The 24976-nt window shown below is 40.5% G+C and overlaps 1 protein-coding gene across 1 annotated transcript in view; it reads right to left on the bottom strand.

Moving 5' to 3' along the window:
- The window catches only part of PLB1 (phospholipase B1), a 119137-nt gene that overhangs the window by 45142 nt on the left and 49019 nt on the right, over positions 1-24976 (bottom strand). Inside the window, exons 20-31 of the mRNA XM_063304585.1 lie at positions 23799-23880; positions 21120-21224; positions 18050-18145; positions 16787-16858; positions 15451-15574; positions 13757-13815; positions 12330-12403; positions 10636-10679; positions 8945-9053; positions 6579-6630; positions 4660-4740; positions 3202-3267 (exon numbers count right to left, since the gene is read on the bottom strand). Of these exons, the coding sequence (XP_063160655.1) occupies positions 3202-3267; positions 4660-4740; positions 6579-6630; positions 8945-9053; positions 10636-10679; positions 12330-12403; positions 13757-13815; positions 15451-15574; positions 16787-16858; positions 18050-18145; positions 21120-21224; positions 23799-23880 (964 nt within the window). The remainder of the gene's footprint in view (positions 1-3201; positions 3268-4659; positions 4741-6578; positions 6631-8944; positions 9054-10635; positions 10680-12329; positions 12404-13756; positions 13816-15450; positions 15575-16786; positions 16859-18049; positions 18146-21119; positions 21225-23798; positions 23881-24976) is intronic.

The raw sequence follows: 24976 nt of genomic DNA on the forward strand, positions 1-24976 counted from the left end.
TGGCTGAGACCGAGGCAGAGGAAGTCCCTTATTTTGGGGACGAGGGGGAGCCCAAGCTGCCCCAGCCGGCGGGAAATGCCAGCCACCTGCTTTAAAGGGCGCCGCTGGGCAGGTGGTGGAGGAAGGGCGCGACCACATTTCGGTGAGTGGCAACTATCCTACACTGACAGTGAAAGTGAAGTTAGGCTCCCGCACAAGAACTGTTGAAGTGTGGGCATTGATCGATTCAGGGTGTTCACGTTGCTTGATGTACCCTGACGTGGTGGCTGCTCTGGAGTTACCCAGGTTTCCATTAAAATGTCCCATGATTTTTACCCAGCTGGATGGTTCTACGGCGGGGGGGAAGCCAGTCACCCATTCCACGGGCATGGTGGTGTTGCAAATGGGCAACCACCGTGAGGGGCTGCTGTTTGTAGTGGCGCCTGTGGGGGGTCCTTTGGTCATTCTGGGGATTCCTTGGTTGGTCCAGCAAAACCCGTATATAAACTGGGTGCACAGGACTTTGACTTTTGGGGATGGTTTCTACCAAGTCCCTGGAGAGGACGACGCCCTGCAGGCTGCAGTGGGGAGGGTGGCGGCAGCAACCCCGCATTTCGCTGCCACCCCACTGGAGGGCTTACCGGAGCAATACCAGAGTTTTGCAGATGTGTTTGGTGAGAAAGAGGCAGACCAACTCCCACCTCATCGGAAAACTGATTGTGCCATAGAGTTGGTCCCTGATGCACAACTACCCAAGCCAAAAATCTACGCCATGACACAAAAAGAACTGGCGGCGCTGCAGGAGTTTGTGGACAAAAACTTGGCCAGGGGTTTTATTGAACCAGCGAATTCGCCAGTAGGCGCCCCTGTTTTGTTCCGTGCAAAGAAGGATGGGACATTGAGACTTTGTACAGATTACCGCGGATTAAATGAGGTATCAATATTGAACAAATATCCTTTGCCAATAATAAAAGACATGTTAGCACATCTGGCCAAGGGGAAGATCTTCTCTAAGCTGGATTTGAGAGAAGCCTATTTCTGTATACGTATACGGGAGGGGGATGAGTGGAAGACTGCTTTCAATTGTCCTCTGGGCTCGTTCCAGTACAAGGTTTTGCCGTTTGGTTTGGCGGGGGCACCCGGGGTGTTTATGCAATTGATCAATGAAGTGTTACATGAGCATTTGTTCAAAGGAGTACTGGTCTATTTGGATGATGTTTTAATTTATACTGAAACAATGGAGGAACATGAGCGTTTGGTGAAACAGGTGCTTAGCAAACTGAGAAAGGCTGAGCTTTATGCTAAACTATCTAAGTGTGAATTTCACAAGACTCAGCTTGACTATTTGGGGTACAGAATTTCCGACAAGGGTATTGAAATGGACCCTGCAAAAATTCAAGCTATTTTAGAATGGGAGCGCCCGCGTACTTGCAGGCAGCTCCAGAGTTTTCTTGGCTTTTCCAACTATTATCGCCAGTTCATCCAGGGGTTCGCAGAAATTGCATTGCCTCTCACTGATTTATTACGAACAAAGGGGCTGGGGGACACACGGAAGGTGAAGAACCCGGGAGCGTTGCTCAATTGGACACCTGAGTGCCAGTTGGCGTTCGACAAACGTAAGAGCCTGTTCACTGCTGAACCTATTCTGCAACACCCTGATCCCACTAAGCCCTTTGTGGTTCAAGTGGATGCGTCCGATTTCTCCATTGGAGCACTGTTGTTGCAGGCGGATGCTGCAGGCTGCCTGAAGCCCTGTGCCTATTCGTCCCACAAATTTTCCGAGACGGAAAGGCGATGGCATGTTTGGGAGAATGAGGCTTTTGCAGTCAAGGCTGCTTTGGACACATGGCGCCACCTCTTAGAGGGGGCCAAATGTCCTTTTGAGGTTTGGACTGACCATAAAAATTTGGAAGCGCTTAGCACGCCCCGTAAGCTCAGCCCTAAGCAAATCCGTTGGGCTCAATTTTTCAGCCACTTTGATTTTAAACTGAAGTTCATTCCGGGAAAGAAAAACTTCCTGGCTGATGCGCTTTCCCGCCTGCCCCAGGATTCGGTCCAGGTACCTGATGTGGTGGGGACACTGTGGACAGAACCCCAGTTGGGGTTGCAAGCTGTCACATGCAGTCAGACTTGTGCGCAGCTGCCCTCAGCTTCAGTTTCACTGGCTGGGGGAATGCCGGTGGTTCCTTCGCAATTGCAACAAAAGTTTCTCTCCGAACTGAAATCTGACACTTGGTTGCAAGTGAATAGAGACAATGTTACATTTGACTGAGGCTTCGCATGGAAGCAGAACCGCCTCTATGTCCCTGACAGTTTGCGAAGAGAGATTTTGAGTAGATCTCATGATGATAAGGTGGCTGGTCATTTTGGCTTTGTGAAAACCTTACACCTGGTGCGCCGGCAATTCTGGTGGCCTACATTAAGACGTGATGTCAAAGACTATGTTGCTTCTTGTCCTGTCTGTGCCATGTCAAAATGGAAGGGGGGCAAACTGCAAGGCTTGCTACAGCCAGTGGCCAGTCCCTCCCGCCCTTGGGAGGAGATCTCCATGGACTTTATTGTCGATTTGCCTCCTAGTCAGAGAAAAACCGTGATTTGGGTGGTGAAAGACTACTTCTCTAAACAAGCCCATTTCATTCCATGTGCCTCCATTCCGTCTGCTCAACAATTAGCCCGCCTCTTCCTAATCCACATCTACAGGATCCACGGGAGCCCCTCCCGCTTGGTCACAGATCGCAGGACACAGTTTACTTCCCAGTTTTGGCGGGCACTTTTAAAGCTGGTGGGCACTAAACAGGCGTTGTCCACTGTGTCGCATCCTGAGACTGACGGATCTACAGAGGCTCTTAATTCGACCCTTGAGCAATTTCTGTGTGCATTTGTTAACTATCAGCAGGACAATTGGGTTGATCTCCTGCCTTTTGCTGAAGGATAGGCAATCATTACACTAGGTCTGAAAAGATCTTGTGGTACATGTGTAACTGTGTTCCAGTATCATAGTACTCATTTTGCAGTTGACAATACAGGGAAGAAGAATTACATTTCCTCAGCAACAAAATAATGCCACTGGAGTGTTGAGAAAATGCAGTCTCCTTGCAGATGGAGTGAGATGTGTCCTCAGCTGAAGCTGTGTGACACATGGCTATTGAATGAGAATCAGCAAAAAATAGACAATTGTGCAAGACAAAATGAACAGATGTTCTCTGAGCAACCACCACCTACCTCTGTATGAAGCAAGTCAAGCGCTTCTTGAACGTGATTTGAAAAGTTTACCGCTGAATAGTGGTTCTAATTGAGAGGAGAAATGGAAAGAGACTATTACGATTATAGAAAAGGCGAAGTTAAGTGAATTGTTGCAGCATATATGAATTAAAATATGTGATTGTTCTTGCAAGTTGGCCCTCTATTGGAAAACATAACATGGGATTCATGTACGGTACTGTACTGTAACCAAATCAGACAATGACACAAGCAATAATGAACTAGTATGACCTAATTAAAAACTGTGATAGAAAGACAATGCCTGGTTTTAATCATCTGGATACCTCAATGATAGTAAATAGGCTTATTGTTAAGTCCCCTCAAGCATTTAAATGCTGGTGACACCCATCAAAGTTTTTGAAAGAAAAATTATAACCACTTTCAACAGAATATATTCCATGAGAGGGACCCCTCATTGTACAGGTTTTCAAATTGGGGGGTGGGAGATGCAACTGCATTTGGTTTAGCATGGTTAAATTAATGTTTTAGATCTTCAGGGTCTGACCAGAGAAGGGCAGGGAATGGAAGGTATAAAGTCACCTGAGCTAATTTCTGCTCAGTCCTCAATGGTTAGAACTGTCACTAGCTTTTGGAATGTCAGAGATTTCAGTTCATGGAACAGCACAGATATAACAACTTGGCAGTTCTTAACTAAGAGAAAAAAATGAGTCAAAGAGTGGGCAGTATTTTTTTAAAACTAAATTCAACCAGCATATTTTTAGGGATTAGCCATCTACCTTTAAAAAAATGTTCCATTTGTATATTTGTAAGCAAAGATACGTTTACTATATTTCATAACAAGGAAGAAGATACTACAGTCATTGCTGAAACTTTCCAAAGCTTAAAGAAGAAAATGTCAGTCACTCCATTTTCATAATGGTAAATAAATAACAGGTTCTGACAAATTGGCTTGATACTAGGAGCTATATCTTGCAACTTCTGAAAATCTATGAGACTCCCTAATTTTCCTGTTCTAGTATTTCTGAAACTAATTTGAGATAGCATACTAAGACCAAGGACACTTGTCCTATTTTTTCTTCTGTGACTCTGGCACTTTTGAAGCATCAAAGTAGCCCAGGAGAGTTACATAAAGTGAAGAGAGAGTTTATCAGTTAATTGTCATGAGTTTATAGAAAATTACAATCAAACCATGGCCAGAATATAGTAGCTGGGGAAAAGGAGTGATCTCTTTTCACTTTACACCTGAAGCTTTGTTCTTACCCCAGAATAATCTTCAGATTACATAACTAATCTTTTCACTGGTACTAGTATACAAATACTGTCACAACTTCCAAGTGAGCCATATAGTTATCAATAGGCTGTTCAGCTATGGAACTTTGTGTTTTCCAATATAAAGTTGTAATGTTAATAATTCCCCACAAACCAAAATATTGGCTTATAAATGTTCCAAAAACTCACAATATCTTTGCAATAGTTGCACAGATCTTGAACTCCAATGAATATTGTTATGACTTTCCAGTCAGTGTCGAATTTGATTTTCTGAATGAAGAGAATAAAATACAGTATATCATTTCCGGTTTATCCATACAAATCTAAGGACATCAGGCTATACTTTTAGAAAGCAGTATCTGTGATTCTGCATAAAGTGACTGTTCACAAAATTCTGGGGTGCTTGCTAAGAACATAATACACATCTTCATGAGGGAGAGATACTGTACTCCCTCTGTGTCATGTACTTTTGATATGTATAATTTGAATCCTAATTCTATCTCTTTATAGAGAACTTCATATTTGTAATAAACCAGCATCACCTTGGCACGTGGCCAGGTTATTTGTGGGACTGCCTCTCTCCGATCATCTCTACCTGTCCCATTCAGCCTGGCAGGAGAGGCATGCTGGGGGTACCATCAGTTAAGAATTGTCATCGCTCCAAATTTAGAATGTGTGCCTTTTCTGTTGCAGTGCCTGTCCTTTATTGTTGATGGTTGATCCTAAAAGGCAGAAGCTTTCTACCAGTTGGGTATCTTCATTGTCAGTTTTCAGGCTGGTTGTTCTACATGTTGTCATTAGTTCGGTCTTCTTTATATTTAATTTTCGTCCCATTTTTTCACAGTGCTCCTTGACTTTTATGAAAAGGATCCTTTGCATTTTCAGCTATCAGGCTAGTGTCAGCAGCATAGCATAGGTTATTGATGTTTCTTCCTCCAGTTTTAAAACCATGCTTATCTTCTTCCAATCCAGCTTCCCTTAATTCAGGATATAGGTTGAATAAATAAGGGGAGAGTATACAGCCTTGTCACACTTCTTTGCCAACCTGAAGACTGTCTGTTTCACTATGTTCTGTTCATAATGTGGCTTCCTGACCTGTATATAAGTTTCTCATGAGGACAATGAGATGTTCTGGGATTCCCATTTTTCTGAGCACATTCCACAGCTTGATGTGATTGACACAATGGAATGCCTTTCTATAATCAATGAAGCACCCAGTGAGTTCTCTTCAGTATTCTTTGGCTTTCTTAATTATCCAGTGTGCATTAGCAATAATGTCTCATGTTCCTTGGCATTTTCTAAAACCAGTTTGAACATCTGGCATCTCTTTTTCCATGTAGGGATCTAATCTGCATTGGATGATCCTAACCAATATTTCGCTAGCATGTGAAATTAAGGCTGTTGTACCATTTAGAAGGAAGGAAGGGAGGGAGGGAGGGAGGGAGGGAGGGAGGGAGGGAGGAAGGAAGGAAGGAAGGAAGGAAGGAAGGAAGGAAGGAAGGAAGGAAGGAAGGAAGGAAGGAAGGAAGGAAGGAAGATTTTGCAGTCTGCCCAGTGCATTCATTTTGCATTTTTGTGGGTTTTCTGTTTAGATGTAGACCTTGATCAAGGTTACTCTGTAACTCCTTCTCTACAATTCTGAATGCATGCATTTTATGGTTTAAAGTTTAAAAGGGAGTTATATTTTCTCTCTTCTTTTTAAAGATGTTTGATTTTGTTTATGTCTGGTGAAATTGGTCTATCTCCTAAGGAGGGGGAAAAAGCCAAAAACCTTTAGTCACATGACTCTACATTAAGTAGCCTTATTGAACATATTTCTATTTTTTGTCTTTTTGACCTTTTAATCTCCAGAACGACTGCATACTGTAGGTGTGAGAGCCCTCTCTCTCACACACACGCACCAGAGTTAGAGAGTGAATGTCAGGTGAAGAACTTCCTGGTAGATGGAGGCAGCAGAAACTACCAAGCTGCTAACCTAAAGCAGGAAGTGGAACCAGGTATGAAAACCCAGAAAGCTTATGGGAGAGATTTGAAACCCCCAGCTTTCCACCATATGGGCATGTGCAACAGTGACAAATAAATAAGTTCCTTGAATGTTGCCAACCTACCAAATCATTTTTCATTATTTTTACAAGACGCTTTACTTGGTCTGGTAAATCCCTAGAAAAAAATGAGAAAAAAATGAATCAAGATGATAAAGAACAGATGGCTGAAAACAGACCTAAAAAAAAAACTCTTTTAAAAAGCAACAGTAAAATCAGAAATACATATTCCACTGTGGCTCCCCCAATAAAACATAGTGAACAAGCCTAGGATAATTGCACAATAAAAGCATTGTATGGAAGTCCCCCCATGGGAGCACTTTAATATAGGACCGTCCTATATTGCTTTTGTTTACAAGGGGATAAGCAAAATAGTTCTGAGAAAAAAGGCAGTGATTCATCAGCGAAAGTGGTTGATGACTCATGTCTAACAGCCAGGGAGCTTCATAATCCATCCAACATGATCAGCCCCTGTAGAAATATGTGCTATGAATATTTGAGCATGCTTCTGTTATTTTCAAGGTAAAGTGCAAAATCAGATGGTATTTTGCTTTCAGTTGTGCATACAATATTAACAGTATTAGAAATTATTGTGTTTTCAAGGAGATGGAAGGATGGATGGATGGATGGAAGGGAGGAGGAGAAAGGCAACAAAGCAGCATGCTGAAACCACCTCATTCTTGAGTTACTACAGTTCCTGACTGAAGCTATTATATAGAAGCATCCTAATAATGATGAATTATTATTAGGGACGCGGTGGCGCTGTGGGTTAAACCACTGAGCTGTCGATCGGAAGGTCGGCGGTTCGAAACCGCGCGGCGGGGTGAGCTCCCGTTGCTAGTCCCAGCTCCTGCCAACCTAGCAGTTCGAAAACATGCAAATGTGAGTAGATCAATAGGTACCGCTTCGGCGGGAAGGTAACGGCGTTCCGAGTCGTCATGCTGGCCACATGACCCGGAAGTGTCTATGACAACGCCGGCTCCAAGGCTTAGAAACGGAGATGAGCACCGCCCCCTAGAGTCGGATTCGACTGGACTTAACGTCAAGGGAAACCTTTACCTTTTTAATAATGATGAAAAATGAAAGAGGAGCTAACCCTTTGCACCTTTTAGGAAGTCCCAGAACCAGAAGTGAGCTGTGGGTCTGTTCCTTGATTTGTTCTGTTTCATAGATTTCCCACCCATAGGGATGTTCTGATATTTCCTGAAGCAGCTTTGTATCAGTGGAGATAAATAGCTAACTTTGATAATTCTTTTATGTATTTAGCTGTTAGGTGAAAATCCAGGAATTATATCAAGTCTGTTTTATCTTTATTAGATAACGTAGAGTGCAAATGACTTCTAGCAAAAGTATGTTAAGAGTTAAGGCGCTGCAATAGTATCAGTGAACATAATGGCAGCTTATGGAAAAAGGGGAAAGAGGGAAACTTATTTCCTCCACATCTTTCTGTTGTGAATACATCTTAGGGAAGCCAAGAGATGTCCAGCAAAGGAACTTTTACACTATAATCCCAAGATAAAAGTGCTGGATAATATTGATGGGCTGTCCCTTTCATGTCTTTTAGCACTGGCCCAAGACACTTTCCAGCCCGAAGTGGATCAGTAGCACCCAAAACCAAAGAAGTTATTCTGGCACATGAAGCAGAATATTCCTCAAACACCTCTCACAATCCCCAGAATTAAGAATACAATAATAAAGCATTTAATAACAAATAATTTTCTGACCTGTCATGACATTTTCAAACTTGTCACTTTGGCTGCTTCACCCTGCCTAATGCAAAGGTGAGCGATCAGTGTGCCAGGGAGCCACAGGGAGTCTCACCTACTTTTCTCACCCGAAAGCTGATCAAGATAAACAGATCATTGATTTTCCACTATCACTAGCAGCAGGAACACAACGTTCTGTTCTTCCCAGGCCAGCTGATCATCAGAGAAATCAATGGGAAACAAGCAACCTTAAGCAGAATTACTGGAAACAAAAGAGAATGTGACTGCTCTCCAGGACCTACCAGCCTTTCTAAACAGTGTTAGAATAAAAACCATAAATTAGCAAACAGAAACACTGGAAAGAAAGTGGGTTATTCCCAGCAATTCTCTCAGGATCACTGGGAGAGAGGAAAATAAATGTAGTTTGTATGTACATGGGTTTGTATGCCTGCAATCCCAAACATATGCAGTCCCAAAGTTTAATTCAACCCTTGAGACCACAGAGGTTGCCAATTTGGGGGCTAAGAAAACAGCCTTTCATGTTAGAACTGCCTAGGTTATATCAAGAAACCATGAGCTATTTCCTGTTCTGGAAAATTTGCTACTGGAAAACTGCTGCACTGCCCCCAGAATGGTCAAATCAATGTGATCCTGAAGAAGATAGAAATATTCCAGAACACAACATTTTGCACACTGTGTGTGTACAAATTAAGAAAAAAAACATACTTAGCCTGTGCTCCTGGAACTGCCTGATTGAGAAAGGCATTTGTCTCAGTTACTTCACTGATACCAATTGAATAACCCATGAGGTTAGCATTGAATTCACGAAGGATATCTGAAAGAAATGGCAAACCACGAAAGAAGGGGAAAAAATCAAAGGACCTCTTTAAAGAAAAATTTAGTTCACAATTACTAGATGAAGGTATGCTCTGTTCTTCACTAATCTTTGTGTACATTAGTAGAATATAGATACTACTCTGTATGTACTTCATAGGGCTAACAATGTATCAGAGCAAATTAGCAAAATTAGCTCACTAGGAAGCTGTTGACCTAAATGAGTGTTTCTCAACCTCCGCAACCTGCTGGCGGGGGGAATTCTGGGAGCTGAAGTCTGCACGGCTTAAAGTTGAGGAGGTTGAGAAACACTGACCTAAATGGTGTCCTGTCATATGTCCCCATGGAGCAAGAAGTCTTTTCAAGCATATACCTGTAATAGTAACAAGGCCATTTCTTGACTAACACCCCTTGTGGTATGTCTGAACATCAAAAGCTGCTTTACAGATCACTGGCCAGCAGGAATACTCCAGTTCTTCTCCCCAGCCCTACTGGAGGTGCCAGAGATTGAACCTGAGGCTGTTTACATGCAAAGCATGTGCTGCACTTCTGAGGTACGGCTTTTCTCCTATGTTTCCTAAAGTGAAGAACATGATTACTGGGCAGCAAAAGAAGGGTGCATAGAGGGTGAGATGTGAGATGCTGATACAAAAAACGTCTGGTGAGTATCTCAGGTGCCTTCGACTGCAATTTGGAAAAATTATTTGGAAAAGCTTCCTGGCTTTTGCTTCCCTTATTTTGCTGTTTCTGTGGAAAGAGAAAGGCCTCCATGCATGAGTGTGGTTTGCAAGTGAAAGAAAGAATGGTCGGTATATATAGATAGGAAATTAATGCTGTTTATAAATTAAATCAATACATTTCATTTTAAAGGCAGTACACATTAGCACACAGTCCTGCCTGGTTTGGAGTGTGACTTCTGGCAGATACATATACAACATATATGCATACACATATATTACACACACATTATTGATATGGAGATCACAGGACTAACTTCAGCTGGAGCTGGCAATCTAAAGTTGACAAAATAGAGAAGTTGGTATTGCACAGAATTTTAATTTGTTTTCATTTTTTTCTATCTACTCTTCCTTGTGGGGAGGGAGTGTATTCTAAATTCAAAAGTGGCTTCCTTTTGAGTAAATATGGTAGATTTTTTAATGTTAGCCATCTTATTCACTAGTATGGTAATTGGAGAGATGGGATATACTGTATATTATTGAATTCAAGGGTGATTCTGAAGATTTGTAGGGTAACAAAGCAGGACAAGTATTGAAGGATTTCAATTTAATCATAAATTATAATTAACAAATCCAGAGTAAACTGACCATTTATAATAAAAGCCTTGAAAAAACAAAACTGTCCTATTCCCATCTACAGATAAAATGATATTTTGGTTTGATCAGAGTCAGGAAACAATATCTAATTTTAAGAATAACTCTGATATCAACTGCAAAATTGAGTTCTGTGCATGAGTTGACTGTGGGTTCCATTCTTCTTGAGTCATTTACTCTTAATAAAAATAAACAGAGGGAGCAACTGCTATTTTCACACAGCACAATTGCAGAAGCTAGGTTTTGACTTACTTGGTAAAGTTGTTACATTCTTTAATGAAGCAACTCCTCCAATGCTGCAATAAGAAGAAGAAAGAAAGACACCAAACCCCTGTTAGTGAAAAAGAGAACTGGTGACAAGCACCTTCTTTTTCAAGAAAAATGCAATTTAGGTAGAATGATAACTGAAACTGAGGGATGCTGAATATAGATACCAGGGAAAAGAGAGGATGGTGAGGACAAGGTCTATAAATGAATAAATGTTTATGGGATGTTAATGCTTATATGATCTGAGCAAGAACTGAATTTGCTGACGACAAATGGGAACCTTCACATAACATGGCCAATTATTATTTATGTCTTATTCCAAGACATACCCAGATTTCTATAGAACAAAGGCCACCTTTATTTTGAAGGAATGAGCAACTTTTTAAACCTTCCTTTGCATAGCAGATCCAGGATAGCAGCTGTAAAGAGGTTCAGAAAATTCTGAAAGCTGTAACTCTACAGGGAGTGGAATATGGATTCATAGTAAAATATTCTTAGCACATCAGCAAATAAGAGCTCTCAAGAATTTTGAGATGTGATCTCGGTTAAATTGCTTCAAACTGGTATTATTATGCCCTGTAGACATAGAGCTTTAAAAATGCAAGATGAATAAAGTGTCCTCCTTGCTGAAGGGCTTAATGTTCTTTCAAGAAATAGCCTAGCTGAGTGTACTTTTGATCTTCTGAAGGACCGCTCAACCCATGTTCAGAAACAGTTCCTCTAATAAGTAACAGGCACACAGAAGCAGCATGGAGGGAAATGGGAGGGAGCTCTTGCAAAGTTCTTGCTCTGCCCAACTCCTCCTCTACATCTGTTACCTGATGGGCTACCTCTAAACATGGGTGCAAGGCTCTTCTGAAAGAATGTGAACCCAGTTGACAGGTAACAGGCAAAGAAGGGTATATGGGGTGAAGCAAGGGGAGGGGGAGGAGCAAACCATAATGAGTAAGTTGTATTTCCAACCAGGGTTGAAAGAAAATGGAGTCTAGTTCAGACTTCGTGCCAGCCACACTTGGAAGTAACCCCTGGCTGGCCATGGAGAACGCATGCACTGGAATGGACTCCAAACTTGCCCAATGGTGATTGGCCCACATGTTATGACAGCAGCCATCACTCTGGTTCTGGTACCTTCATAGCTGGAATGGAGTTTGCCCCTCCCAATAGAGAGGACATAAGTAACAAACAGCCTGAAAATTGCAGTGGCCTCAGACTTGTCCTTGGAAGCATTGATCTGATTAGGGCAATAGTTTTAGCACTCATGTGTGAGTCCATTGCAATAATTAAAGTTATGAAAATAGGGTGAAGGAGAAGTTACAAGAAGCACTGACAGAACTCTCTCCCATTATACCCTGGGTCCCTCTTAGCTCCCGCCATCTGTTAGCTGGGTAACTTGACAGGTGGATAAACCTGCTGTTCTAAGCATTTGTCTAAACTGGCCCCACTTCTGCATTTGGGAGAAGCGTAAGTGCTCGTTTTCCCCACCAGCTGTTAAATTAATGCAGGGGAATCCACCAATTCCTTCCCTGAACTCAGACTGCAATGAGCAAGCAAGGACCGTGACATTGGCTGAGTCCGTCATTGGGGCAGAATAGGAATCAGCAGACTTTTCTGCTGGCTCACAGACAGTTAGATAACATTTTAACCCAGCCATGACTTGAGCCCAAAGACACCACACCTACCTCCAAGCCAGACCCCGATATTGTGTATGCATATCCAGCATATCATTTGGTGCTGACCCTACGCCAATACCAGCCTGTCTCAGAAAGAGCAGAAAGAAAGAACAATTTGACCATTTACATATTTCGAGTTTTCTTTTTCTTTTTCTGCTCAAATGAAACTACCCATTTAAGTCTTTGGCTCCTGGGACACAGGCACCTGACCCTTTTTAGTCAGCAAGTTATATTATAATAATAATAATAATAATAATAATAATAATAATAATAATAATAATAATAATAATAATAATTAGTAGTAGTAGTAGTAGTAGTAGTAGTAGTAAAAGCCTCCCCTGCATGACATTTTGAAAGCTCCAAAAGAGGGGCCATGTACATGTTCCATCAACAAGATTTATGGATGGAGTAGTGTTTTAAAATGTTATATGTAGGATGCAAGATTAATGAAGAAATAAACTGAGAAATTGATTGAGAAGTGTCACACTATCAGTCCAGTGAGCTCTTGTACTACTGCTGTCCCAGTATTTACTCAGTGAAGTTGAATGCAGAGAAGGCAAAATGGGGTTGGTGCATATGTATGAAGGTGAAACAAGAACAGAGGTCTGCTTGGTAGCCTACAGGATGCAACAAACGGAGAAAATGAAGATGACTGGGAAGAACAATGGGAAAATTTAGGCATGGATGCCGCTGGTGTAGGCCACATCCACACAACTGCTGCACTGTGCTTGCCACCCATCCTAGAGCAATCAGGAAATCATGCCACCCTAAATCTCCCTCCCACCTCATCTACACAAAATGGGCACTTAGATGTACCCAGAACAGTTCTGAGCTGCACAGCTGTCCATACAGCTGTAACACATGACATTCTACTAAGGGCTGTGACCCTCATCTGAAATCCCAACTCTTGCTATGAACATTCGATTTTTAAAGTTCTGCATTTGCATGAAAAAAAAGACACTTGATTTTGGTTTTTCCTCACTGTCAGCCTCTGTCATGCTTTATTAAAACAATAGTAACTTAAATGTGTTATTTTGCCACTCATGCCAGTAGCCCAGCCTTGGTCAAGTTGGGGGAGTAAGGGATAAAGTAACAGAATGATGGTGTTTCCCTTTTGGATTCAAAGCAACTGCTATCAATGCCTGATGGAATTAGTTAATCAAGTGATTAAGGCTGTCAGGTTTGTTGAAAAATCCATCCTGTTTGGATTTGCATGAAAACCTGAGCCATAATGGATGGGTTCATACTGAGTCAGAGAAAAAAAAGTCTCATTAAGGCTTGGACTTATGATGAACTAATGGCTCCATTTGCACAGCGGGAGTGGCCTTTGCATCTCCCAGGGGCCAGCACATGAACCCGCTATTCTGTATTTTAAGCAAGCAAAGTGTAATGCAGCTCTTCTAGGAGAAAAAGGGCAAAAGAACCGTGCTTCTTACAGTCAAAGAATCTCCCAAGGCAGCTATTACTTGCACATCAGCTGGTTTTAGGCTATGCACTGTAAAGCAAAAAGAGAGAGAGAGAGAGAGAGAGAAGAGAAAAGAACAAAGAAAAAAAACATTGTAATTAAACCTCTTGCAGGAAGGCTCATCCTCAGCTCTTGTTAATTTCAGCACTAAAAAATCTTATTCATAATTTTTGTAGATCGTGCCCTCACAATGTAACCTTTGTTTTACCCCCAGTACTCTGCAGAGGCAGCATACATTTGAATGTAATGGTCCCAGTTTACAAGATGTGCTTTCCCTGTACTTCCAGTATAATCAATCTATGACACCTCTACTGTATACTGATACTGGTGATGACTCCATCAGATTCTGGGTTCTGCCCAGATCCTATCGGCCCTTTGAGGCTACTGTGAGCATGCCCCTCCCTTCTGGTTCCTGAACACTGTGATCCAGGACCATTCTTCTTTTGGCATGGGGAAAGGCTGGTTCTTTCAACTTTGGTTTTTCCCCCATACCAAAAAGCTCTCTCTCACCACTTCTTCCGAAAATTTGTCTTAATGACCATACCTATGTGGTTTTAGTACTGCGTTACTTTACTGATTCATGGTTTCCACTGGTTCTATTCTGTCCCTGATAGCTATTGAAGTTAATAGCTTCCAAATATGCTAAATAAATACCGGTAGTCCTTGTTTAGTGACCACAATTGGAACTGGCAATTTGGTTGTTAAGCGAAGCAGTTGCTAGGTGAAAACACGACTGTGCTTATGATTTTATTTCAGCTTTCCTTGGCTTTACAGCCCTGTGAAGATCGTAAATGCGAGGATTGGTCATAAAGTTACTTTTTCATCATTACTGTAACTGCAAACAGTTTCTAAATAAGGCAGTTGCTAAACTAGGACTACCTGTAAAGTATTCATACTATTAAGAAAAAAATAGTATAATAATGCATATAGGATTTCAAAGTTAGAATTATTTAACAGCAGCTGAGCCTACAAATTATCTGAATTTTTCAGCTGCATAAGCAAGCACACTAATGAACTAGCTGGACAAATATTGCATCAGCATATTTCAACAAGATATGCAAACTCAGTCCAGAATGCAAGCAGCTGTTCTGATATGTTGCAGAAAAAATTCTGAGAAGTCTTAAGGATGAATGTAGTACAACAGAAGCATGTGTAAGTCACAGCCAACATCATCAAGGTGCCTTTATAAGTTTTCTTACAATAAATTAGATTGTAAGAATTACTCACTCTTATACGTGAGTAACTCCAGCAGAGTTCAATTGAACTTATTCTGAAATGTGTATCTCAGAATAAGTTCAATTAAACTCTGTCAGAGTTACTCACACATAAGAGTCTCACATCTTTAAGTTACACCTTTATTTTTGTATAAATAAACAATCCATATTTCCTTAAAAGGACTCCTCCCCAGGGATTACAATACGCTATTAATATCTTAACTACATTCTTCCAGGCCTGCTACCTCTGTTAATGGTCATTGCCACAGATCATATCTGCAACTTTATCTATTAAAAAGTATGTATCGCTGATGGAAATACAGCAAAATGCATATAGAATTTGAGAAACAGTGATATTTTATATTAATTATCTTTTGGCAGGAGAAGCAACATTTAAATTAGTCCTTAGTGATGTCTCTTGATGATTTTGGTGTCAAGCAGCTAAGATTACCTGAAGTAGGATACTTGATGGATGGTACTCTATCCTTGCACAGCATCTGGCTTCCATAATCAGGGGTATTTTCCTTGGTGTAAGTATAGTTGCAGTTTCTGTATGTCATTAAATATGGATGGGCCTACAGAACAGGGATAGCCAAGTCAAAATGAAACTATGGTCCCAAAGCGCCCTCCAGAGGCAAGTCTGTCTTACAAATAACCAAGATAGTCATCTGTACCTCTGTCAGTCTGATTAGGGACCAGCTGGATGAGATAGCAGATTATGAGATCACAGCAGTTTTACAAGGATAAAAGCAGACACTGTTGTTTTTCAGAGAACAAATTAACTTCTCTTAATCTAAATCTCTCACGCATCTCCCCCCACCATCTCAATTACTGTTGATCTTCAGAAAAAAATAGGCAGGTACTTTGTGGGATGAATAACTGCTTAAGTGTGGGATTCAGACTGGGGGGAAAGGCATGGGACTAAATTTACCTGTCCTTCAGAATCACAGCCCTGATCTGATTAGTCTCCTAACAGGAGCTTGTTACCTTAAAAAAAAAAAATCAGCAGGAGAGCAAATCATGCAGCTCCTGATATCTTATTCAATTAAACCCAAGAACTCTGGGTGGTGCTTCCATCTAGAAATCATCATGATTCTGTAGGTCAGCACATTCTCTAAGAGCCAATGTAGAAAACCACACATTTTAGGCAGTCACTGTAGATGCAGCACCTAAAGCAGACCAACATGAGAACATCTTCTCATCCATGTTTGCCTTCCAGGAGTTTAGACATTACAATGGCAGAGGCTACTGCTGTGTCAGGTCCTTGGAGTGAGTGAGCGATTCTACTGAATTCAGATGGATCCACGTCAACACTTTCCCTCCAGTCATCTCTCACTTTCCAGGCCCATATACCTTCCTTGGTGTCTCATTTTATGCACAGAAGTTCCTCAGTGAGGTTAGGTTGCTTACAGAACAATTCTACTACATACATTAGTATCAGCATCCAATCAAGGCTACCCTAGAAAATTTTGCCATTGAATCTTACCTTAACTCTGTTGTTGGAATCTACGCTACATCTAAAGGCAACTTCTACCAAATGGCTATGTGATACTCAGAGCTCTGTCCTCAGACAAACAGCACTTTCACCAAAATGGTTCCTTTCCTCTATCTAAGTGAACAAGTGAGTGAGTGTTAGAGGGGTTCTCTCTATTTTGCAGGATTTACACAGTTTGTAGGAAAGAAACAGGATAGTGGAAATATTTGTCTCACTTGCAGAGCAAGGATGGGAAAGGAAATAATAGTAGAAATTGCACTGTACTATAGAGTCCTAAGAAAATTCATTTTACCTGGTTTGGACATTTGAGTGTTATCTCAGCTTCAAGCATCTGCATTTTTGTCTTTTCTCCAAGGGGTTCCAACTGTATCAGATAATAACAAGAAAAGGTGTAGGGCATGGGTCAAGAGAAGAAAAATAAAAGATGCAGGGGTGTGTGTCATAAATCATTACAAAATGTAATCTACACCACCTTCAGAGAATTAGATAAATCAATACATAATTGTTGTGGTTTGAACTGTATAATCATCAATCCTGCTATTTTTTTTAGTATATTAAAGATGTAATGTACAGAAGAAAGTCTGACTCAGACCCTTTCCAAACAAAAGGACTGCATTAATCCAGGCACTGTACCCCTGTAGGTCTTCTGTAAATCTTAGCAAACTGGGACAATTAACTTTCCAAATAAATCAGCTGAAGAAACATTGCAAAGTCAGTTTTGCTGTATTTCCTCTGGAGTTACAATGTAGCCCATTGCCCACTGGTGGGAAGTGCCACCTCACCCACCTCCTGGTAACTACCTCCTCCAGAATCAAGGTGGCATCCCCTATCCATCTGCATCAACCTATTTTTTTTCTTAACAATTACGGTGAGGCAATAAAGAAGATAAAGAGGGAACCTTTAGATGGAGTGCTATTTTTTATATTGTACGCTGCAATTTACTAGCTGGGGGAGAGGGAGGAAGCACCAACTAACTCAAGAGGATTCTTGGCAGCAAAGTTGAGAACACTCACAGGGGTGGTATACATGCAATTAGGAGGGTTTGGGGGGCAAGAACAGTGGCTGTCAGTGGTAGCAATAAAGTATCATAACACAGGATTCCTAAATCCTTATGTTCCTAATAATCTACAAGTGGACATCCAATTAAAAATCCATTGGGAAACTACGCACACAATGAATGTGATTAACCAGCATCTCTCCATAGTCAGAAAACAATATACTTTCAGGGTAGGCATGTCCTGTTAGTTCTTCTATTGTGGACATTTTAAAGTTTTAGTGCTTTTAACCTAGCAGATATTCTTCAATTCTCAACATATGATCTTCTTACTTCACCTGCCTAAAGCATAAAATTAAAGCCAGCTACTATAGATGTGATATATCCAACCATACATACATACATACATACATACATACATACTTCAAGCACTCATTCAATGTTTTCTTTTGACTTTTAAATTATACTTGGCCTATGATGTTAGTATAAAATACACACATTTAAAGTTCTCAGAGATTTAAGAACGTAACTAAGACAAAATCATCTAGAGCAACCTCTTACCATGTTGTTCCACAGCCCTCGAGCAACCTGGGAGTGACCCTTCTGGTGAAAGTGGAAACAGTCTGGGGCAAAATATGAAGAATCTGGCAACCCATCCTAAAGGAAGAATCAGACATAATTATGCCCATACGGGCAACTCTGCTGATTTGTTCCAGAGCGTTAAAAAAACAAAAATGTATTTGCCAAATATATTTTCAAGAACTAGAGCCCACTTCACTTGAGGGACAAAAAAACATGAAAACCAATGATTATCCAATTCAAGATATTCAGTCTGCACTGTATATATGGTATAAAACTTAAATGTATATTGTATACAGAGGGACGTGGTGGCGCTGTGGGTTAAACCTCTGAGCTGCTGAGCTTGCCGATTGGAAGGTCAGCAGTTCGAATCCGCATGACGGGTTGAGCTCCCGTTGCTAGTCCCAGCTCCTGCCAACCTAGCAGTTCGAAAACATGCAAATGTGAGTAGATTAATAGGTACCACTTCGGCGGGCAGGTAATGGCATTCCGTGTAGTCATGCCGGCCACATGACCACGGAAGTGTCTATGGACAATTGCCGGCTCTTCAGCTTTGAAACGGAAATGAGCACCGCCCCCTAGAGTCGGACACGACTGGACTTAATGTCAAGGGAAACCTCTGATGACTGTCCACCACAACGGTCATGGATACTGTTGAGGCTAAAGGTGCATAAAGATATTGCATTATCCCCTTCAAAGCAGCTCTTGGTTGTTAGATTTATATCCCATCTTTCTTCTTGAAACTGAAGTGATATATTACATTGTACTCCCTTTTCCACCTTTATCCTTGCAACTACTATGTGAAGGAGATTGGCCTGACAGAGCGTGGTTTACCAAAAGTCATTGTATAGAATGCAGTCTATACATTCCAAGAAACGTGTTTTCTTTTTAAAAAAAAATATGCTTGATCTGTGTAGTTTATTTTGAAGGGGTGGGAAGCAGAATAGTGATCTTTGAGAGAAAGCTGGTAGAGTGCCCCAATACATATCCCATAACAATTTTTTAAAGAAAATCTTTGAACTTTGAAAAAGTGGCTAGTTTATGCATTTTAATGAAAAGTGTATTTCTTGTAAAGTCTCCTTTGACTTAAGATGAAAATAGGGAAGACAAATTTACTTAGATGAGGAATAAATTATATTTGAACACTTCCAAAGAACTCTTCAAGGTCTGGTAATCATAAACTGCAGATATTGTTCACTGCCTTCTTCACCTGCTCTAGGAGCGTTTCCACCCTAGCAATTTATAGTAGCCCTGTTCAGGCAATACATTTGCATGTCAAATTCAACACCTTAGTAGATGTCATTGAAAAACTAGTCTCCATGGATACAGCATGATTATCTTCAGCCAGGACTCTTTGTGGTCACACAATGGTTTCCATATGAACTAGAAGACTGCATTCCTTATGTGTTGAATTGATTATGGAAACATATCACCCAAAGAACAGTAATATCCCACAGCCATAACTGAGCAATGTGAAGCCTGTCTGCTTTAGTGTTTTATTGTGTAACAGTAGCTGGATGATGCTAGAAATTGCTATTGTGAAAATCCTCAACAGCTTCTGCCCAAGAATAGAAGTAAGGAGTACTGGATAAATCCAGTATTTTATTGTAATGCTGAGATGACTAAGTGGTAAAATATTTCAGAAAAACAAAGCTTCTCAGATTTGCTTTTATATGCTTTAAAACAGGAGTGGACAATGGGATGCATGCAGCCCTCTAGCACCTTGAGATCATGCTGCCAGAATTAATTTTCAAAACAGTCAAATGCAATGGCACCATTTCAGGCCAGTTTGGGGGATTTTGTGGGGTGGGAGGATTAACAGTGGGAAAGGTGGAAAGCAAAGAACCATAGTTTGCTTTCCAGTTGGCTCCTGGTTCTACTCCCTCCCTTAACTGCCCCAAAACAGGCCAAAATATTTTGGCCATGCTCCTTCTCATGAATGTCAAAGCATCACCAGACAGCCTTCTGCAGCCTGTCAGAAGGTCAGGATGCTGGGCTGCAGTTTTTGTCTTGTCAGAAGTCGCCACCCTTGCTTTAAAATGAGATGATTGGATGCTTATAATTTGTACTTACCATTTGTACAAGAGCTATAAATGGTCCTCTTCAAGTTTTCAACTTACAATTCAAGTCAGAAGAAGTGCTAGATTAGCCCAAATAGTCTTTCCCTGATATTGCTAAAAATGTAGGGACCTCATCCTGAGGCATCCTGTCTCTGTTAGAATTACTTTCTGTTTGTTCATTAATTACTCAAAATTTAGTCTATTTTTCTTGTACAGCTTGACCCATGAGAGTTTAACCATCTCACATTAAAGGGAGAAATCAAGATAACTAATTCATATTAGTTATGCCATCTTGCCTGGGGCAGGAAAGTGAGTAACCATTCTTAGGAGTGGCTCGCACTCTAGAGTCCCTCCCACCAGCTTGGACTTTTATAGCCTCTTGGATTTTATATTTATTTATTGCATTTTATAATAATTGTAATGTATCTGGTTTTTTATGAGATTTTAACATTTATGACCGTAGTTTGATTTTATTGTGAACCACCCAGAGTCCCTCTTTTGGGGGAGATGGGCAGTAATTAAATTTAAATTATAAATATATATCTATATCTATATCTATATCTATCTATCTATCCAGCTATCTATCTATCTATCTATATATATATTACTGAATTTTGGGCCTTCTACCCAAGGTTTACCTAATCAAGGTTATGCTTGGCAACTTGGCCTGCTGACCATTAAGTCACAGTTGCTTGCAGCCACCATGGCTTTGCTATCCTTCTCCTACCCAGGCGATTCCCAATATCACCACACTATGAGTTGGGTTCAGACACAGTCAGATGAAAAGGGACCATTGAAATCAACGGTATTTAAGTTAGCTAAGCCCCATCTATGATTTACAGTTCTCAAAAATATTTTCTGGTACCTTATTACTACTTGAAATGAATGGCTGATGTTAGGAATATGGATAGCAATCAAAACTCTTAAAGCAAATATATGGGTTTTCTTAGCAATGATTTGAGTAAAAGTGTAACGTATACATCTGCAATTACCAGAGTCAAAGGCATGTCTGATTCTTCCAACAGCGGCTGCACAACCACAGTGAAATCTTCTCTTGTATCATACCTTCCACTCTCAGCTAAGCGATGAGTTCCTTCCTGACAAAACAAAACCCAAAATATTGCTCGTTTTAGAGCTGCTAAACAATGAAATGGGAGGCAGATACCACAAAGATAACATACCAAATACAACAAGGAATAGTGTTTAACCACTCTTTTGGTTCATGTGGGGAAAGCTGCCAATTTTTCAGAGCAGCTTTGAGTCTATTTGTCCATGTAGACCAACAATCCTCTTTGACTGGCTTTCAGATCATATCCTTTAAGACTAAGAGTGTTAGCCTTGATCACTAGAGATGATTGTGGCTGAGGATGCAAAGCAGCTAGGCTTCAGATCTGATCTGCAGAATCCATGCAAGCAAGGAAAGGAGAGCTACATCTTTATTCCAGATGTAGTATACCACCAAATATAGCAATCAGAACTCTGAGATAAACGGGGGAGAATGTTATTACCTTCAAGTTCTTTCATAGGGAACTGAATGTATGTGTACAGTACATGATCTAAGGGCATTTCCATATCACCAGTATTGCTCACTATCATTATCCTTCACAAAATAGTTTGAACTTAACCCTTAATTGTCTATGCTTCTATGGACCTTGAAACTCAAGACTACACAATAAACAGCATAAGCCTGTTAGTGCTTTTTCCCTCCAGCTGACCCATAAGATAATGCAAAGGACATCATCTAATTGGTTTCCCATCCTTTAAGATACCACAGGTCATAGATTAAAAATTAATCCCTCTTCTCAATCCCACAATTTGTCTGATCCATGTTTTTCAGTACATGTATTTTTATGCATTTATTTAGTGATTTGCAATCTCTCTCTCTCTCTCTCCCACACAAACACACACAGAAGTTGCTATGATGGAAAGCTACTTAAGGGTTCATTTTAAATCCTCAAGAAGGATTCCCAACCTCTTTGCTGCCATACCACTGTTGTGTGAGTTGGGAAGATGAATTGACTTCTTGTTCCTAAGGTGGTCTAACTGGGGAAAAACTAGTTCTGAATGTACATTCAGGAAAAACCAAGCTCAAAAGTAGAATGCTGGGCCTCTGTGATGAAGGGAAAGGAGATGGCAAGCTTGAAACTAGAAGCCAGCAGGAAGGGTGAAGCAAGAGTTTGTGCCAACAAAAAATAACCAAGGTCTACAGAGGCTCAAAGGAAAAAAAATTAATCTGGTTTTCTGATTAAAATTGTCCACAAAATTTCACATACCTATTGCTCTGCAAAACAATTGGAATCTTTAAATTTAATCTGAACGAAATATAGGGAGGATCTGTCACAAAGCTCCATGTAATATGTGATGTGGTCTTCAAGCTCTAGTGTGCACAACTCTAAGTTCTCACTTGTGCTTCTAGGTCTTTTCCTCAGAGATTCCCAGTAATAAAAGAATCTGTACCTTCAAGACAATAGTTGACTGTTCCATTCCAGTTTTGCCCCCACTGCAGTCAACTCTTCTTTGTTGACTGTCAAACTAAGCCACATGTCAAAGCTCAAGTCATTAGGCTTTGCTTCTAACCAGGCATCTGATATTTATTGAGCAAACAGCAGCTCTATTATTCCTTGTTTAAATACATATTGTACCCACAAAAAGCAGATATGGGCTTACAGGCTTTAAAGGAATTTAAAACAGGTTAAGATAATTTTAGTCAGAAAAACAAATACATAGTCTTACTTTTCTCAGTAGAGTCAGTATTTTATTGGCCACCTATATAATACAAAGTATTTTTTTAAACACGTTTGATGGAGCCTATTTCCATGTAAGTGTGGGTATAACTGCAGCTTTCAGCCTCCTGCACTTAATGGAATTATGATGATGAATTTCCATTTACTGGCAAAGCTTATTGAACTTGTAAGTAAATGTGCATAGGGTTGGGCTGTGTGTTTCACAGAGTGAATGGGTGGGATGTCTAAACTGAGTAAATATCTTACCTCCTAAAGTTGGCCCTAGTAACATATGGCTGCGAGAGCTGGACCATAAGGAAGGCTGAGTGAAGGAAGATAGATGCTTTGGAACTGTGGTGTCGGAGGAAAATTCTGAGAGTGCCTTGGACTGCAGGAAGATCAAACCAGTCCATCCTCCAGGAAATAAAGCCAGACTGCTCACTTGAGGGAACGATATTAAAGGCAAAACTGAAATACTTTGGCCACATAATGAGAAGACAGGACACCCTGTAGTAGATGCTGATGCTAGGGAGAGTGGAGGGCAAAAGGAAGAGGGGCTGACCAAGGGCAAGGTGGATGGATGATATTCTAGAGGTGATGGACTCGTCCCTGGGGGAGCTGGGGGTGTTGACGACTGACAGGAAGCTCTGGTGTGGGCTGGTCCATGAAGTCACGAAGAGTCAGAAGCGACTGAACGAATAAACAACAATGTTGGCCCAGGACTGCAAAGAAGTTTTTAAATGAGGGTATGAAAAAGACCAAATGTAATTTTGACATTTTAAATCGTTACCTATTATTTTTTAATTAACTTGCTTTTCATTGTTAAAAACAAATCCCAAAGCAGAGTTACTAACATTGCAGAAAATACCTAATTCTGCTCACAGTCAGTTTTTAAGAGGATGAGGTGTAAAACACTGCTATATGTTGTTTACAATAGATTTTCCTTACCTGATACCTTTGATTAAAGGACTCCAGCTTCTCAATTTCAGAGGAATTGTCTTTAGGTTTCAAAACACATGGACACAATACTCTAGAGGGGGAAAAATGGCACACGGTTCTTCAAGCTGACCACACACTCCTCAATCCTTCCATCAGGCATAAACAAAGATTGGAAACTTCTGAAGATAGTATTCAATTACTCAGTACCCCCCTTTACTTTATGTGTAAGAGTAAATATATCAGTTGTTCTCCTAATTACAATTGTTTCATAACACGTTCATTCAATACAGAATGGAGAGGAATAAAGGTTAAGTGGTTAAAACCTTCCTCATTAAGAAGGCATTCATTTGGCAGACAGTACATTTTACTTGAATATGTTGTCTGCAGACTTCTATTAACTTTTATTAAATTTTTATCAGTTTTTAAAAATTCTAATCAGTTTAATTTAATGCTTTATTAATGCTTTCTAGCCCAACTGAGTGATGCATTAGCAAAAGAAGGGCAAGATATAAATGTTAATAGGAATAAATATATCTAGTTAGATATTGTAGGAACAGATTGCCAATATGCATAGGCTTTTGATTCTTCTTACCTTCTGCTGTCAACACAAGATTTTCCTTTTCTAAGAGGCACACAGCTCCCAAAAATAGGAATCAGGTAATGCATTGCACTTCCATTATCTTTTGTGACAGCAAAGAATATTTCAAGTCTGGCATGTTCTCCCAGACCAGAACAAGGGAGAAAATAATCTTTTTTCATGTCCCAGAACTATGTAATCATTGCCCTGGGATCTTTTCATATGAACCTGCCCAAATGTAAAGACAAATACTGGAGGCACTGTTTCATGTTCTGGACACAAAAAGGGTGTAGTGAGCTGATGCAGGGCTGGGACTTCTTCTTTGGGCCCAGTTTACTTATTATTCATGTTATGCATGCTGTAAAACCCATTTTATGCTCAAAGAACTTTGGCTGCTCTGATTGAATTAAGTATCACACATGATTTCATTGAGAATTGTTGTTCCATAATACGCTATGCTTCTTGGGTTTGATCCATTGTTGTTGTTTTTTCTATGAGCAGAAGCCTTGTGGTAGATAGTTCAGAATATTCCTGCCAGCAGAAAAAAACTGGGAAACGCAATTTTTTGCCTAACCCTCCTCCACTGCAAACCTTTGTATCTTCTGTGGAG

This window comes from Candoia aspera, chromosome 1 (assembly GCF_035149785.1).
Source record: "Candoia aspera isolate rCanAsp1 chromosome 1, rCanAsp1.hap2, whole genome shotgun sequence".
Lineage (NCBI taxonomy): Eukaryota > Metazoa > Chordata > Lepidosauria > Squamata > Boidae > Candoia > Candoia aspera.